A 14,746-nucleotide genomic window follows, 5' to 3' on the forward strand; every position below is an offset into this window, starting at 1 on the left:
AAATAAATAAGAAACGTGCAATAATTTTTTGTAATGATGCGGTTCGTATCGCACAAACTAAAAAACAGGATTGCAGATGATGAACCATAAGCCCAAGTCATGCACAACCAGCGTCCAAAGTATATGGGATGTTTGTATGGCAAAGAATTTACTTTATTTTCATCCAGGGCACATTGCTCGAGATTTAACTGTGTGCTGTGAAATTCGCACAGTCAAAAGTGGTATGCATATATCTACTGCAGGCGGCGTTCAAATACGGCTGCGAAATTAAACTTTTCCGCTAATACTTCATTAGATAAACTTTTGACTGCGGGTGTACAATAAACTGGAGCCAACGTAACATAAAGCATAACGAAGGTTTAAAAGACCAGTTTCCATGGAAGTGTTTGCATTGTAAAAAACAATATCTGCAGTGTTTGCGTTTTTGAAGAGGCACGCGGGACTCAGAACTTCGAGCAGCCTTACGCTATTTTTTAAAGCAACAGTTTGTGACATTACATAAAACTGTCATGCATGCCACCTATGATTTAATACTGTGCATAGCGGATAAGCTGTAACAAAACTTCGCGAAATTCCTCTGTGTTATGAGAAGATGCACAGATTTTATACCAGTCCTTTCCACACAAGGTACCGGCATCACCTTGAACCTATTCCTCGCAGTTTTTTTTAAAAACAGTTTAAGGATTTCTCATGATAGTTGTGCTGTGGGTACTTGCCGCAATTACCTAATTTGAAACTTAAAGTCGGGTTCGCTCCAGCTGAACCTTTCTGCTGCATAGTGCTTTTCGTTCAGGGGAGACGACATCCTTGATGACGATAATGATGAATTAACTGATTTCGATTAATGAAGCATTGTCTAATGTGACTCGAAACGCGAATTTTTGTTGTTAGTTATCATGCCCTCTTCTCTACGTAGTCAAATTATTCAAAATCGGTGACTTACACATCACACATTAAGATAGCGACAAGACCGCACTTTGCAGAGGTGCAATAGCAGACAGCTTGGTGCATTTTTGCTATATAATATGAGGCTTCAAATTGCACACACTCTGAAGATTTTCAGCTTGGAAACTGTGAAAACATCAGGGAGCAGTCCATGAATGTATTCTGCATAAATAACTCAGGCGCCATGCCTTAAATATGGCACAGGCAGAATTTGTCCTTCCAGCATGTCGGAGATTACGGAGCTACTGATTGCGTAGTTAAGGCGTGAGGCCTTGCAAGCAATTGAAACTGCCGAACTCATTGAACAAAGAAAAAAAGGAAAGGCATGTTGGTGTTTAGTTGAAATGAGAAAAACACGCTAATTTTAATAGGCGTCAAGGTTATTTACACAGGTAATAAAATTAAAAATAGCAAAAACCGCTGCTTTCTGGGAACTACCCTGTGTATTTTGTAAAACTGAGGTAATCATATAAGTATACAAAAACAGTAGTTGAGGTATTTTCACTTTTTACTAGTTGACCAAGCGCACATAAATTTTCGACGCTGCCGCGCATGTCCAGTAAGCTGTCTCGGTGAAATCCACCAATGGGAACACTACTGCGGCAGCTCACCTGCAGTATGGCACCACTCAGGAGGGTAAATCTGAAAAAAACGTAGAGTAGCCACTGCCAAGACAGTGGTGGGAACTGACATCTCGACAAGTATGATACGGGTGTAATAAAAACGCGTATCGTACATAAGGCGAAAGATAATTTATGCCTGTGAAAACTTTTGCTTGTAGCTAAGCTACAAGCAAAAATCGACCGGCGTGAGCCCCTACGGTCTTTTAACCTTATTTTTCAGAACACCAGTCGATGTGTGGGCGTAGCTTGCTGTTCTGCTCGTGATTGCGTTATTTCCAAGCGTTGTGATACTGTGATCACTGCTTACGCTGGTGTAGAGTCCCACCGCGTGACTCGGCTATTCAGTGCTTGCCCGTTTCTTTCGCCAGAAAAAGTGAAACAGAAAAAGATGGAACAAAAAGTGAAGTAGTCAATCTACTGTCCTTCATATCCTTACCGAGCCACTACTTTCTCTTCTAGAATGGTGCAGCACTAGTAGAAGCTCTCCCTGCTGTCACCGAGTCAGGGGACAAATCTTCAAAGCAAGTTCCGCCTCATAACAGTCTGTGAATACCCGGTGTACTCTTTATCATACGCCAGGCCGACTGCCAGAGTCACTGAAGCTGGTCAGTCGCGAACCAGCTTTCCTTGCGATGTTTTTCAAGGATTTGGTCCCCGATTTGCTAGCGCCCGACGTAGCTTCCACCCAGGGCCAACACACTGTGAGACGGGGCATAGGTAGCAGGACCTATTATCTTGTGCAAGCCCTCTTCTTTCACATCTGAAGGCATGATAAATGCACAAAACCTTGAATGATGCCAGTGGCGAATGGGACTAATAAAATGAATGAAAATACGTTATTCTCGCTTATAGTTGCTGGTGCACACGCACACCAAATGACGACTGAGCCTTGCATGCGAAGGAGTGTTGACTGTTGTGGTCGAGACCTACAGAAAAAGAGTAGGTGCTCATCCTGAGTTTGCCGCAGCTTGCAACTGAAGTTAGAGATGGACAAAGCAGTATTGTTGAATGATCGATAGAGTTCTCGAGCAGTCAGGTGCACAAGTCAAGATGCTTGCATGAGTCCGAATAGAATGTCCCTTTTGCGTGCAGGGCAGTGGTGGCCATGCTGCTAGCTACAATGGTCGCTATTTTGCTGCCCGTCATCGGCTCGGGCCCCATGTGGAAGGAGACCATGGAGAGTGTGGCGCAGAATTGCCACGACAACTGGTGGCTGAACGTCCTCTTCGTCAATAACATCTTCGTCGCTCCGCACGAAAGGGTACGTCTCACGTTGACCAGAGATTGCTGGCACGAAGTCTACCAATCAAGTAATGCTCGGATGGCTCCAGTTATGATACAGCTATCCTTACTTGCTACAAGGTTAAAAATACACCTCGGCCATTTTTTTCAAGCGGATTAGGCCCATGTGTGGTGCGTCGAACAGGATGCCTCCTATCAACGCCAAGTGTTTGTTCCATTGTTGGATTGATTTTCTTTTTTTTTGTCTTGGATTAGCATACAAGCGCCCTTGCCTGCAGGTGTTGTTTATTGACTTCGTAGCGCTGACTTCTTTATAGCAGCTAAGTATCCATGTTATGATGTTATCACTAGGATTTGCATTTCACTGGTCTTGATAACATTTGAGCCAACGCAGTCTAAAAAAATCAGCAGTGGCTTAGCTCAGCTAGGCCAGGATATACGTAGCGAAAGGACTCGAACGTCCTCGTTGCCGAAGTACTGGCCATCAGCCTTATGTTGTAGTCAGCCGTCCGGCGCGTCTTCTTCGCGTCTGGTTCTTCCTGCTCCATCGGACGTTCTTCTCGCAGTTCGGCTACGGCAAGACGTCTCTGTCGCTCCACGTCTTGAGGCCGCCGCTTGGCAAGACGCTATTACCGCTCTTTCTACGTCCCGGACGCACGCTTAGCCTTTCGTTTTTCATTTGTACGCTGTCAGGCGTTCTCACGCCCAGCAATGATTTCCGGGTCGTCCGACGCAGCTGGTCGTATTCTCCGAAGATGCCGCGCACTGTACATGCGCTCATCGTCCGCTTCTTCATCCATTGCGCATCTGACTAGAAAGCGCACACACTCAGGCTTATATGTTCAGCTGCGCAGTAAGACGCGATGAAGGAGGCTCGGCGCACCGGCGAACGGTTTGCGCATGCGCATTGAGGCTGCATAACGAAGCACGTGACGTCACGAGTCGGCACAGCGGCGGAACACTCGTTCAACGGCGCAGCTGGTTGCTATGCATGGTTACAGCGCATGCACAGCTGTGGCCTCGGACAGGCACGGCGAAACTCACTTCTACTAGCCTATTGTAGCTTTCGCTACAAAAATTAAAATGAATAACAATGCTGCGACGATGCCTGCTTTACTAAGCGGGAAGCAAAAGTAATACTGACATTTCAGCTAGTTGGTACTGCGTCCTGGAAAAAAAAAAGAGCGCAACAAGACAAGAAACGTCGAAATAACAGACAATACAAGCGCTTGCAGTGTCTGTTCTTTCTACGCCCGTGTCGGCTTGCGCTGTTTTTTCCATGGTCATGCAAAATGTTGGGAAAAACCGAATGAAACAAGGGGCGCATAATCATTCAACGTACAATCCGCCATGAAAGTTCTTCCGAGCGAAGCCTATCTGCGGAGTGCAGCTACTGCCTGGGCTGTTTCATCGTTCACAGAGCTGTGCAAACTTGAATGCTGCAGTGTTCTGTTAATTACTGGCCAGTGATTCAAGCATTACAGTTCGCAAAATGCGCCGAGAAAGCCACCGCGAGGCTCGAAAATGAGACTCAAAAGATGAGTTCAAAAGCAATGGTGCTCGTTCCAGCGGTAGTCACAAGGCACCGCGCCCGGCTCACGACGCAGAGTTCAGCGGCTTGATTTCACGCTTGGCTGCAGCGCTTGATTTTTCGCAATGTTTCGTAATGGAAGGAGTATATACAGTCGTGCAGAGGTCGCGCGCTGCACTCTGGATTATTAAGAATGCGAAGGTTCTGAAGAAACGAGTGAAATGTGAGACTAGGGTATAGTCCATCGAAGGGTGCTCCCAGCACTCCTTTACTTCTAAGAGTGCCGGACAAACTGGTGCAAGGCAAAACATCTCGAAAGCTGTCTAGACTGGGGAGATCCTACTAAACGGTGGTGCATTTGGTGCTCTTTTGGCTCTTGAGCTGTTACACTCCCAATGAGTTACACTAGCAAAACGGAGGCATTATTAAACATTAACAGGGAGACAATAATAGTTCTCACGAGTTTCAAGGCGCGCTGGTTGATTACCTCTACACGTCGTGTTGTCAGCTGAGAATCTGGAAGAGCCCTCCCCTCTTGAATGTGGAAGGAAACGTCGCCAACGGGCGCGGAATTGGTAGGTTACATTCTCTTTTTAAGTGTGCATAAGAGCGCAGCAGGCCGACTTGGGAAATAAAAACAAGCAGCCAGGAGTCTGATAATAAATAGTGGTTGTCCAAGACATGGAAAGAAAACTGAGCAACACTGATTCCAATGTGCCCGACAGGACAACCACGATCCTTCTGGCGTTGTTCCTCGTTGGTATTTGATTTTCTTTGAGTTATCTGAGAACAACTCGCCCACGAAGAAAAGTATTCACATGCGTTTTTTGGAAGTGATTCCCATGCTAGATGCTGCAATTAAATATGCCTTCTGCAGTCGAGGAAACCATTTTAACAGTTACATTTAATAACCAGGGTCTACGCAAAAGCCAACGGCAAAAATATACCTTATGAGATTGAGGCAACTGGAAAACACAGAGCGAATTGGCGAGAATTCGGGTGCATGGTATTCAACAGTCACCTAAAATCGAGTCCAAATTACAGCGTAATAACGCTTACGTTTTTACAAAATATGAAAGGATATAAAGACTGAAACACAAGCAAAAAGCACCGACCGCCAATGTGTTTACTTCTAATCGCGCAACAGGAAACTGCTGTCAACAGAGGTGCGTGAAGCCCGTTTCTTGCATTGCGGTGGAATGAGAATGTTTAAACGCGTGTGAAACTGCAGGCTAATGCAGCAAAAAAAGAAACTAACTGTCTCTGAGATTAAGTGGTGAAAGACTAGTCAGCATATCGGTACTTTCTGAAACGTCTTTGCTATACTTTTAATTACAAAACAGAGAATAAAATAGAGTGCATGTTTTTTTACCATAGTACTAAGGCCAATGGGCAAATGTCATCTATAAAGCTTTACTGTTTGGTCATACTGACTTTATGCAGTTACTAATAGGAAAATTTTAGCGCTCATTTTTACTTTGTTTGGGGTGTTGAGGAAAAACCAGAACTGATGACGGAAAGCGGCATCCAATTCTTAAGCAGTTCAAAAATTTTCCTCTACCGTTCGGATTCCAAATGACAAGGGCACAGCATGACGTCGCAAGTCAGCGATACACAGTGACATATTTCCTGTGAGCATCCCCATAATTTCTTACTTTACCCGTGCGATTTATATGAAGCAGACGGCATCTACCGGTATGTCGACTTTATGGAGAGCACACATGGGAAGGTCGGAAGAAATGCGAATTGTGCATGAGTTATGCACATCATGTGCATATCACGAGAAAACCTCACTAAAAGCAAATGAAAACCACAGGGAAATAAATCATAAAGAAGGATACAAAGTTTAGCACATTTTCCATATTGTTTATTCTCCGTATGCTGCTCCATCTGAATGAGATTTGGAAGTCTGGAGGAATAAGGCGGCCACAGGTGGCACAGGACAGAGTTGATTGGAAAGATACGGGAGATGCCTTCGTCCTGCAGTGGGTGCAGTCAGACTGACGATGATGATGTCATTTTTCGTATGCCCATAACTGTGTATTGTAGCATCGTAAAAGCGCTCAGTAAAAGAAGGCGCAGAAAGTCGAACACACTTTCTGGGCCTTTTGAGCGCTTTTACGATCTTGAAATGCGGACACAACTTGGTGAAACACTGCCGCTGCATAACTGTGTGTATGTGCAGTTCATGCGCAATACGGCAATAAGAACGGTACACCTGATGTTGATGATGTTGAACGGTACACGTTATGATTGGATGTCTTTCCGAACAAAGACACCTCACTGCGTGTCTCACGTCCTCAATTCCCGTATTTTTTTGCATTTTCTACAAGATTTTGAGCGTGCCACAAAGGTTACCTGGACCTTACTTTCGGCATTGCGGTTATGTCAACAGCAATTAGTTTCGGCGGCTATGAAAACCAAAATGATGCTTGGAAAGGTGCTAGTCAGAAGAAATCGCAGCGAATTAATAATTTATTGGTACTGATTCAGGGCGTATGGTTGGATAGGCAGTATTTTCAAGCGGAGAACAAAGTGAAAACTTAAGCGTTCTTTTTGCGAAGACATCAAAGATGAAGCCATCACTATATACTCCAACTGCCTTTATCATTTATATTTTTATTCCTGAATTTTATTAGTGAAGTATTGTTCCTGATGAGTACACGTTTTCATGGAAAATTAGTGCTGATAATTATCTATCACAACTCATTCTGAAACATAAACAATAACAAACATAAACTTCTCTACCTTCACAGCCAAAGTTATCTCCTTATGCACATAATTTACAATGCTTAGGCCGCTTCATGGGCCTTCATCTACTTCAGCGATTTCGCAGATCAGACACACATGAGAATTCACTCGTCCTCTTAAGCTATAAAGGCACATGAGCCATTATGCGGCTTGTTATAGGGCATCGCGAGGCGGCATCGGTTTGCTGCTAACGTACGGCCCATCGACGCTGAGTTGTATGGAGCACCTGAAGGCGTGTTGGGATCCACCGAGAGCAGTTCTCACTCTGGGATACCGATGGGTCGTGCTCGTTGCCATCATCCACCTCAAATAGTGGCTGCACCGCCTGTAAAAAGTACGATGTGTACTATTTCCACTAATTTGTTCATTTAAACATGAGGCTAGCCTCAAATTTGAGGTTTTTTATGGAAGGGTACACCATACACATTAAAACCAACAAAGTTGAAGCAGCCGTGCACATTAAGGCAATTAGTCAAACTACGCAGTACATAAACAAGTATATGCATTATACAAGCGTCAGTAAAGTGCACTAAACAGGAACAGCTCAGCTGTTAGAACACTGCATATCCTAAGATCGAAAGTAACGCAACTGTTGACCCATTTATACACCGGGGATTTTTTTTAGCGTTTACAGATTTTTATTTTAAAAACTATGACAGATAGGTTGGTGCGGTCAGTGCAGCTCGGTTGTACAGCAAGGCATACATTTTATATGCGTCAGAGTTTAGTAGTTAGGCGATTAATAAAGTAAAATTAACTAATCAACTTTTAAGATTTTTGAATTTAAGGGGCAAGATTTCATTGCGAAATCGAACGCCACAACATCGAAGGAAAGCCCCATTTTTAAATTTCTTTAATCGGCATTGCGGTTCAAAATATTCAGCGTTAAAAATACAAATTTATAGATTTGTTGATTAGGCTGTAGCGCTTTGCACATTTATAAAATGGCGCCGATTGGCGTAGTGTCGTCGGCGAAATGACGTTAACTGCTTTTGCATCATGAAATACACAAATGGCGCCTGTATTTCTTGCATTACAAGTGCGAGCAACACCATTTTATAAATAAGCCGCCGTGGTCCCTCAGTGGTCACGGTGCTCCACTGCTGACCCGAAAGACGCTAATTCAATTCTTTCCGCGGCGCGGTCGCATCTCGATAGAGGCGAAATGCTAGAGGTCTGTGTTCTGTGCGATATCGATGCACATTAAAGAACCACAGGCGGTCAAAACTATCCGGAGCCCCCACTATAGGGCGTCCCTCATAGCTTGAGTAGCTTTCGGACGCTGAACTACATAAACCGTAAACCAGACCACTATAAGAATGCGCAGTGCGGAAAAGCCAGCTCAACTATGTTTCAAATGCATATTTTTGACGCTCGGTATTTCTAACCACACTGCTGGTTAAAGGAAATAAAAAAAAACTAGGCTCACCTTCGATGTTGCCAGCCTTAAATTTCTCATACAGTTGTGCACCCTAGAGTCTAAAATAAAAAAATGATTAGTTAGCTTCAGTTAATTGACCGTGTAATTGTTGAGCTCTATAACGTACATAATGTCCGCCTTGCAGCAAAATCCACCTGCACAGGCTGCATCGAGGTACCTTTCAGTTGTTTAAATTAAGTTTTTGTTAACGTTAAAAAAATCACACTATAAAATAAATCATACACGGCAACTGCTGATAGGTTACGAATTTCATTAGTAAGAAAGAGGGAAGGTAGTCAAAAGAGAAAAATAAGTAAAGAAATGCCATCGGGGAAAAAGAAAAAGAAAGCCGAAACACACTGCACCTGCGTGGTGGTCATAAATAGAAAGCATGGCTTGATATGTTGCCAATATGTTGAGCAGTCGATAGTGTCGCTAGACACGTTGTTCCAAAAACATCGTTTGGTGCATTCTGTCACGAACTGTTATTGTCAGGCGCAATTTACCCTGTGTTAAATGTCGACATAGTTGATAAGCGCTTGTACACATGCTAAATTTCTGTAAACGATGCAGATTCTTTTCAGAGTAACTTTGTACTAACTGCAAGAGAAGCGAGAAACATGTGCGCAATTGCTCACGTATAATTGATTTAACGCAGGTTTATGGTTTAGCAGTATATTGGTGCAGTATAAAATGCTGCATGTCTTCTTAAGAAATCTTTCTTCGAAATGGAAATGCAGCACGTGTGCATGAAATGCCACGCATAATAACCGACATTAAATAACCTCACGCTGAATCCTATTGATATGTGTAAACATCATCAGTAGCAGGCGCCGATAAAATACCGTGCCAGCCCTTGAGTTTCGGAGAACCTACCAAAGTGCAGAGCTGGGCCATTAACCGCCTTGAAGGCTTGTGCACAAATGCGCGGACCATGAATTCGACGCAGACCAAGCGTAAGGCGGGTGGCAGAGCACGTACACTTGAAGACGAGGACTTGGAAAGGAGAAAACAACGCATGATACGTAAAACCAACCCGTTGGTCAGAATCCAAAATGTACGTGAGCACAAATGTGACCGAAACAAAAGCGCCATCGAAAGAAACAAGACTAGCGGAACATGACCGCACTTCTCAAGTTCTCTGATGCGTATTTCTTCTGTAAATAAAAAAATTAAGCTTTTATTACTTTTAACTACGACGGTACGGTGGCTGTTCTGAAAGAACTTACATAACATGATTTTAACCCAACACGCTGATTTAGTTTCCCTGCAGTGCACTCATAACAACTAGACAACCTCGGTTGGCTCGTTACAAAAATAAGGACAAAAGAAGTACGGAGTCGGTTATTGTGCCCTCCCAACTTGTCTTAGAAGAAACGCCACGGCACAATTATTTTTGTTTTTAATAATCCTCATGGCGTTTTTCCGCAACTAGGAAAGCCGTATTTTCCACTCAAGGGACAGCAGGACGGTATGGCCAGTAGCATTTTTGAAGCGGAATTTAATGAGGTGCACATATAGCAAACGTGCTGACGTGTTGAGTCTGCTTCGTTATGCCACCCGTTAAAAAAAAATTAAACCTCAGTTAGAACGGCAACGCTAGGCAAGGACCGTATTAGCAGATACTTTTCTACATTTCCGAAGCTGCACCTAATGTTGGCGTCACTCATCGGCCAACATTAGCTGCACCTAGTGGATGAAAGAGGAAGGAGAAGTAGTATAAATGAGGTGTGGGGGGAGGGGGGGGGGAGCTACTTTTTTTTATAAAAGAGAAAGCAAGGAGTCCGTTCCTTCGACCCGTCTTTTGGAACGGTCAATTTTTAAAGTGCCGCTTTCAGGGCGCGCCAATTGGATGAAAGATATAGAACGGACGTGGCGGAAGAAATTTCTCCTCGGGAAAGCTCCTCATCAGCGTCAATACGACGTCGTCTGACAAGCTGAAAAACTGAGGATGAACAAGGAAAAAGTCTGCCAGCGAGTTTTTCGGGCAAAGAAATCGAACAGCTGTCATCCGGCTAACCGTGAGCCCGTCCTCGTCAACATCGTCTACGAAAACAAACTTCAGAAGTGCATGTTGTTGGGCGAGTCGGTCATACATCGTTGAGTAAAGGTACTGCGCAAAATAATACAAACATGGACGAGAAGGGCACAAGGACGGGCGCAGACTCGCGACTGGGTTTATTCAGAACAACACATACTTATAACTTCCACACCACCATGTCAGTCACTGAGCGCAATCCAGAAATCTGCATTCTGTCTGATAAAGTCTTATCGAGGTATCACTCATGCAGTCACCTCTTTTGTTCCTAATGAAAAAAGCCTCAGCAAGTTCACGCGCCATCTGGTCACGGCTACGCCTCAAAATCCTCGTTTTCGGCAGCAAAAGCAGGCATGGGTTATCACGCGTAGCCGAAGGGCATGCGCTACAGTGTAAGGGTAGATTAGATCCTTTTCCGGTCTTAATTGAAAGCTGGTGTTCCCTCAGCCGGTCGTTTACACATCGGCCCGTTTGACTCATGTAAGCTTCTCCACGTGTCAGGAGGATCTCGTAACCAACCCCCTCCGAGCACTTGACGAACTCAGTGGCGTGACGCTTCTTGCAACCTCGCACGCTCCTTTCTCGGACGGCAATCCGAGGGCGGAGTGAGGCCAATTTGCGTGGGGCAGAAAATACCACCGGCACGTCGTAGCGATTAGCTACGTTTTTCAAGTTGTGTGATACCCTGTGTATGTAGGGAACAACCGTCGGCCTGATTTTTTCTCGGACAGGATCTTCCTGGGGTGCTCTCGCTTTCAATCTCCGTAGTAGCTTTTCCGCCACGGCGACGACAACTGGAAAAGAGAACCCAGCCCTCAGCAACCTACCAACCTGATTGTTGAGGCTGTCATGCACCAGATGAACACACGACCTCACCAAGGCTCCCTTCAGGCAGAATGTAGCAATGGCCCGTTTTAGACCTGGACTACATGTACGCGAAAACTCACGCGAACGCGAAGGCGACGGCGGCGGCGACGGCTGGCGTTCGCTCTGTCGCTTGTGGGCAACCTCCATGCAAGCGAAGGCGGCAAAGCGACGCGAACCCGCGACGTGCGCAGCGGACTCCGTGCTTTGCACACTCAAGCTTAGAAACACGCCCGTAACCTGTTCTCTCTCTTAAAATTTTGTGAGTGTGCCTCATAGTCAGGGCCAAAGGAATATTTCCTCTACGGCAGCGGTGTAGCGGCAGTGGAGATAACCAACGGCGTGCTTGCGGAGACGAAGTCACATCACGGGTTCACGGGGGAGGTTTGATTTCGTTCGGTGCCTGTGCACTCCGGCTTAGTAAAACCACTCCCATAAACTGTCACCGCAATCTGATTGTAAGTGAGCAAACTATAATTTACCAGTGTGAATGCGCGCCGCGAGTGTTTCTGCACAGTTGGAGCGCAGCGGCACGGTGGATCGAGCGCCGGTACCCGCGGCTCGACACGCATCTCTCCTTGCAGTACGCCCGCTCCCGTAGCCCGCTCCAAATGCTGTTAGCCCTCCGCACCCAACAAGTAGATTGTTTTAATTATTTAAATCATGCGGGTCTGCCTCTCAGCTACAAAACCAAATATTTTATCGACGGTGGCGATGACCAAGACGACGGGCGGGTTTCGTGAGATGTACCCGTGAGAAACCGTAGACAAACCGGAAACGGCTTTGGGGGGCTCTGGTTGGCCAGTCGCGTGGGGGACTTCCGGGCGACGAGCGAAATTTTCTGCGGGTGCAGATCCGAGCGACACGGCAAGCGACACATGCATTTTGCTTCGCGCGACGGCGTCGCTCGTCGCTTGCCGCAGTCACCTTCGCGTTCGCGTGAGTTTTCGCGTACATGGAGTCCAGGCTTTACCGTCTTGGAATGTGCGGATTCGTATGGCAACATGTCTTTTCGGGCTCGTGGCGAGTACATCCAGCAAGTGTGATCTGGCTTTAAAAGCAGGTTGATATCTAAAAACTGCAATCTATTATCGTCAGGTAATTCGTAGGTGAAGGTTAGACCCCTCCCGTGTCGTTTAAAAACCGATAAAATCTCTTGCACGGAGTTCGTGTGTGTCAAACCAGGTTGCTCTTTAAGGAAAACCAGATAGTCTTCCATGTATCTATAGTCGTCCATGTATCTTTAGAGAGACTGTCAAAAGCTGTTGATAAATGCAAACACAATAGCCTAGAACTGTTTTTCACGGTAAAAACCCACAAGATTGACCAACCGTTTAGGTGCATTGTAAGCGAAAGGGATACGTGGCAACGAGAGATTAGCTCTTTTCTCCTGAAGTGTTTGAAGTATTTAAAGATTCAAGACCCTTTCATGGTAAAGAACTCGGATGTAGTATCTTTCTTACAGGGTTCACCATCAGTGGGGTACGCTGTTTCGTTTGACGTAGAAAATCTGTTTTTTTTTTCTATACCACATGATGCTCCGTTTCGTGCTGTTAGTTCTTGCATTGAAGATAATGGGATCGTGGGTTTTAAAAACGCCAGTGGTTTGTCCCAGGACAACTTCATGTCACTACTTGAATTGTATGTCAAGTCAACCTTTGCAACCTTTGAGAACCAGGTCCTGGTTCAACGCGAGGGTATTTGTATTGGCTCTTGTGTGGCACCTGTGTTGCCTGACATTTTCTTGGTCAGTATTGATTGTGATCTGGTTTGTTATTTGGACAAGTATGTTTTTATGGTATTTAGATACATGGACGACTATCTGGTTTTTCTTAAAGAGCAACATGGTTTGACACACACGAACTCCGTGCAAGAGACTTTATCGGTTTTTAACCGACACGGGAGGGGTCTAACCTTCACCTACGAATTACTCGACGATAATAGATTGCAGTTTTAGATATCAACCTGTTTTTAAAGCCTGATCACACTTGCTGGATGTACTCGCCACGAGCTCGAAAAGACCTGTTGCCATACGAATCCGCACATTCCAAGACGGTAAAACGGGCCATTGCTACATTCTGCCTGAAGGGAGCCTTGGAGAGGTCGTGTGTTCATCTGATGCATGACAGCCTCAACAATCAGGTTGGTGGGTTGCTGAGGGCTGGGTTCCCTTTTCTAGTTGTCGTCGCCGTGGCGGAAAAGCTACTATGAAGATTGAAAGCGAGAGCACCCCAGGAAGATCCCGTCCGAGAAAAAATCAGGCCGATGGTTGTTCCCTACATACACAGGGTATCACACAACTTGAAGAACGTAGCTAATCGCTACGGCGTACCGGTGGTATTTTCTGCCCCGCGCAAATTGGCCTCACTCTGCCCTCGGATTGCTGCCCGAGAAAGGAGCGTGCGAGGTTGCAAGAAGCGTCGCCCCACTGAGTTCGTCAAGTGCTCGGAGGGGGTTGGTTACGAGATCCCCCTGACATGTGGAAAATCTTACATCGGTCAAACGGGCCGATGTGTGAACGACCGGCTGAGGGAACACCAGCTTTCAATTAAGACCGGAAAAGGATCTAATCTACCCTTACACTGTAGCGCATGCCCTTCGGCTACGCGTGATAACCCATGCCTGCTTTTGCTGCCGAAAACGAGGATTTTGAGGCGTAGCCGTGACCAGATGGCGCGTGAACTTGCTGAGTCTTTTTTCATTAGGAACAAAAGAGATGACTGCGTGAGTGATACCTCGATAAGACTTACTCAACGAAAACAAACTTGTCGTAGAGTCGCTGGAAAGGCTAGCTGCTATTGCTGCCCTCCCCAGGCCATTTGAAAAACAGTTCAGACATCACTCTCAAGGCCGTCATGTGACGAGGGCATAAGCGCCCAATAACACGGGTGACAATTAAGGGAAGGAGCGAGCAAATATACGTACGATGCAGTGCAGCCGAAATTTTTTTTCGTTTAACTTCGTCCACTTGCTTTCTCTTAAACATTTCTTTTGGTTTATTTTCGCGCTATTGCGCTGTCGGCATGACACTATCAGTTAGAAACAAGCCCGTCTTTCAACGGCGCCTAAATCTTAACTGCGCGTGCTCATTCGAGCGCTGCACTCGCGCTCATTGCTAAGGATAAGATAGGATACACTTTAATGTTCTAACAAGGTGTTTCGGTCAGAGAGAGGCCTTCATCTTCAAGCAGGTGTCTCCCTCCGTCTTGCAGAGGTCGGCGCCCCTATTCCATGGCACAGCTTAGTTTGGCCGCTCGCTGGGCATGGATGACCAATCCTCTTTGGAGGATTGGGCTGCCGCTGGAGAGCACACTCTCCCACTGCTCCGCACT

At 45.7% G+C, this 14,746-nt stretch overlaps 1 protein-coding gene across 1 annotated transcript in view; it reads left to right on the top strand.

Annotated features, from left to right (window-relative positions):
* LOC144115548 (nose resistant to fluoxetine protein 6-like) overlaps positions 1-14,746 on the top strand; it is a 247,788-nt gene that overhangs the window by 200,797 nt on the left and 32,245 nt on the right. Inside the window, exon 9 of the mRNA XM_077649975.1 lies at positions 2,661-2,829. Coding sequence (XP_077506101.1) covers positions 2,661-2,829 — 169 coding nt within the window. The remainder of the gene's footprint in view (positions 1-2,660; positions 2,830-14,746) is intronic.

Source organism: Amblyomma americanum, chromosome 1 (genome assembly GCF_052857255.1).
Source record: "Amblyomma americanum isolate KBUSLIRL-KWMA chromosome 1, ASM5285725v1, whole genome shotgun sequence".
NCBI classification, from domain to species: domain Eukaryota; kingdom Metazoa; phylum Arthropoda; class Arachnida; order Ixodida; family Ixodidae; genus Amblyomma; species Amblyomma americanum.